The sequence below is a fragment of the Brassica napus genome, chromosome C4 (assembly GCF_020379485.1).
Source record: "Brassica napus cultivar Da-Ae chromosome C4, Da-Ae, whole genome shotgun sequence".
Taxonomy (NCBI): Eukaryota; Viridiplantae; Streptophyta; class Magnoliopsida; order Brassicales; family Brassicaceae; genus Brassica; species Brassica napus.
Window position 1 is genome coordinate 33,251,369 of NC_063447.1, and position 3,419 is coordinate 33,254,787.

Genomic DNA, 3,419 nt, shown 5'->3' on the forward strand with positions numbered 1-3,419 from the left:
GCATCAAATTTCATAGAACAGAGCCCATTAATCTTTTACGGAATGGAGTATATTTAAAACAATTAAAAGCTTCCAACTACACTATTTTAATCTAACCAAAATTTTACTGCTCATTAAAAGAAGTTGGTAGATCACAACTTGAGTTACTGACAGCAAATAAATCAACTTGGTACTTTTTGGCCGCTTGGAAAACCCTCTGGTGATTTGTTCCTTTCAATAAAAATCAGAAAATTTCATTAATTTTATTTATTGCATGGGTCTGTGCAGCTGTCCAGACTGTTTCTAAGCCATCATCAAGCTGTCTAGATTTGTCGGTGGCCTAGAGACATCTGAGCAAAAATCTAGTTTAAAAGCCCAAGAACACATTGCATGCCCCATTATGTAGCTGTCCCAGACGTTTGGGTTATCTCTAGTCGAGCAACCTTGTTTAGGACCATTTACATTTACAAATAGACCATGCTCTTGTTTTAGATGTAAGGATTATCCAAGTGGATACACGTTTTGAATTGTTCTTCTCCTGATTCATTCTCAACTTCATGTTTGATATATTCTGTTTCTTGCTCTAATAGAAACTGTTATCAGAGAAACTAATGTTTTGATTACCTAAAAACATAAACTCTACTTGATACGATGTACACCAAAAGAGCAGGCATGAAACAAAAGGAGAATGCACAATAAAACCTCTACTAAACGCCATAATTAGAAGAATGATTGATATCAATCAGTCAGACGCCACTTGACTTCCAGAGTTATCGCAGGGCGGTTCGATCTTTGGCTTCTTTCTCTTTGCAAAATACCCCGTTGAAGACAGCCTAAGAAAAGCCAAAACACACAAGTTTTTTTAAATATAATTCTCAGAGATCTGAACAGAAGAGCAAAAAGCTTGTAACACAAGGTAGGGCTTTTGTTTGCAGCTTACCCCAGCTGCAAGGAAGTGTCGGAACGGAGCTCCTCGTTGTCATTTTCGTCATCATCGTCGGATGAAGAGCTCTCCGGCTCTGCCTGCGGACTAGAGAATTGAGGTATTTCACTCAACGGTTTTGGCCCTGATGAACCTCTCGCCAACATGTCTATCTGAATGTACATTAGCTTTGAACTCAGTGGAGATATGTTGAAGACTAGACTGAGCTAGTGTCAAGGACTTAAAGTAAATCTTTACCTGTTTACGCAGAAGCTGGTTCTCTTCCAGAGCTCTCTTCTCCTGGTAATCATAAGCAAATGAAACACAGATCGTGAGATGTAACATAGTCTAAGAACTGATGATGATACAATTTGAGGAGCTTTGTTCTTTACCTGTAACCTAGATCTTTCTACCTGGTTGAGCAAGAGTTGTGTCTGAATCAAAACAAAAACTTTTCAAGTCAGAGATGGTTCACAGATCGGTTTTAATCTTTTGAAAAAAGAATGATCTTTGTCTTCTTCACCTTTCGATCCTTGACGCTATGCAAGCTATCATTCAACTGGTTCTCGAGAGAAATAAGATCCGAGAAACCCATTCCCTCAAGCTCCTTACCCTTGAGTCTCCTATAAACAATGAACCAAAAAAAATGAAAAGGCAGAAGCTTTAACACAAGCACAAACACAAGTTTCTTGTCCAGGGAGACAGAGGCATACTCAATAGCAAGCTGTAGTCTCTCAAGTTCGCTCCTCAAAGACTCATCAGTCCGCAACTGCAGCAACCCAAGTCCATGTAAGTAAAAGGGCTAACAAAAGCTAATCACTGCTTATAGATAGATAGACACACATACCACATCACCATTTTCTTGAGAAGAACAAAGTAGAAGCTGTTGTTGTTCTTCTCTTTGTCTATGACCAGCCGTAACAGCACTGTATCCATATCTAGACAGAATATGCTCCATACTTGAACACATTTGAAACAAAACAAAAAAACTCTCCTTTAATTAGTTTCAACCAAAATCACCAAAAGCCTCTAAAGATTGCTTCTTCATTCTCAATCTCAGATCTTTCTCAGACAAACCCAAATCCACAGACACAATCTCGAGTCCTTAAACAACAAAACCCTAAGATGACATATGGACGCTTTGCTCTGTTTTCAAATCGCTTTCTTTAGACACAGAAACCCATAAAGCTAACCTTTTTACGAATCTCAGATGAACCCAAAATCAACAAAAGACTCATCTTTTTTTTTTTACCTGCCGCTGGAGAAATCGTAAACCTTGCCGGTGCTGGAGAAGACGATGACAGCGATCTCCGCGTCGCAGAGGATCGAAAGCTCGTTCGCCTTCTTCATCAGCCCGTTACGTCTCTTGGAGAAAGTCACTTGACGACTGTTCACATTCTCAATCTTCTTTATCTCTATCCTTCCTCTCCCCATCTCTGAAACAATCAATCGAAAACAGGGGAAAACAGAGAGGGAGATAGAGAGATTATACTAAAGCCCTTTGTTTTAGAGATTTTGTGTATAAAGGAGTTTTGATTTTGATATGACAATTAGGAAAGGAGGAGGAAGGAGCTAAGGAAGGAAGAAAAAAATATTACCAAAATTAGGGTATTGCATAAAAAAAGATGAGAGTTACTATAAGTAGCAGTTTTCCATTTTTGGTGGCTTTGCTAATTTGCTTCTTCCTTCTTTCGGAACTTTCTTCCCCCTTTTGTAACGCCTTGTTTGGTTTGGCTTCTTTCTTCTCTAATGCTTAGCTGCTTTTCTTTTTATTTTATTCTTCTTATATACATAGAAATCATATAATATCTGGGGTTTTCTTTTTTTTTTTTGCGTTAGCCTTTTAGTTCATGCTTTTATCACGGTGTTAACCTTTTTAATTAATTCACAAGGAGATGTAATTTCTATTTTCTTATAAAAGTTGACCGTGTTTCACGAAAATATTATATCAACTGTTTTGGTCATAGTCAACAGAAAATTTAATAAAGTGTACGAATAAATTAAATTTTCCTATTTTGTATTTTTGGCAACATGATAAGTCGTATTCAACACTGATATCCTAAAAGAATATATTCTGTTCATCTTTACAAAATTTGAAATCTTATCCCCAAAACCTCATTTTTTAACTCTAAACCCTAAACCCTAAACTCTAAACCATAAACCCTAAACCCTAAATCCTAAACCCTAAATCCTAAACCCCACTCTTTAACTCTAAACCATAAGTTTGTGACTTTTGATAAAACATTAAGTGCTATTTTTATAACTTTTGACCTTAATTACTAGTTTGGGAACAAAAATTGATTTAGTGCTATTTTTATCTTTTTCTCTTTGTTTTATCTATAGCAAAAGCAAATTTCCTATTTAAAGAAAGCTTTCTATTGTAACCGAAAACGTACATAGAGAACGTACATTGTCTTTTGGAATTATCCAAACAATAGGAAAATACTAAAATGGAAAATAATAAATCTCTGGTTGGCATTTTTGTCAACAAATAAGTTGAATGGAAATATATTTTTAC

The 3,419-nt window shown here is 36.3% G+C and overlaps 1 protein-coding gene across 1 annotated transcript; it reads right to left on the reverse strand.

Moving 5' to 3' along the window:
• Window positions 1-521: 521 nt before the first annotated feature.
• LOC106449143 (agamous-like MADS-box protein AGL18) lies at window positions 522-2,722 on the reverse strand. The gene is made up of 9 exons (XM_013890946.3): window positions 2,500-2,722; window positions 2,154-2,337; window positions 1,749-1,860; window positions 1,615-1,670; window positions 1,425-1,524; window positions 1,294-1,335; window positions 1,160-1,201; window positions 920-1,074; window positions 522-812 (listed from the first exon to the last, which is right to left on the reverse strand). The coding sequence occupies exons 1-9, from the start codon at window positions 2,516-2,518 to the stop codon at window positions 722-724; spliced, it is 801 nt and encodes a 266-aa protein (XP_013746400.2). The 5' UTR covers window positions 2,519-2,722; the 3' UTR covers window positions 522-721.
• Between the last annotated feature and the right edge of the window lie 697 nt (window positions 2,723-3,419).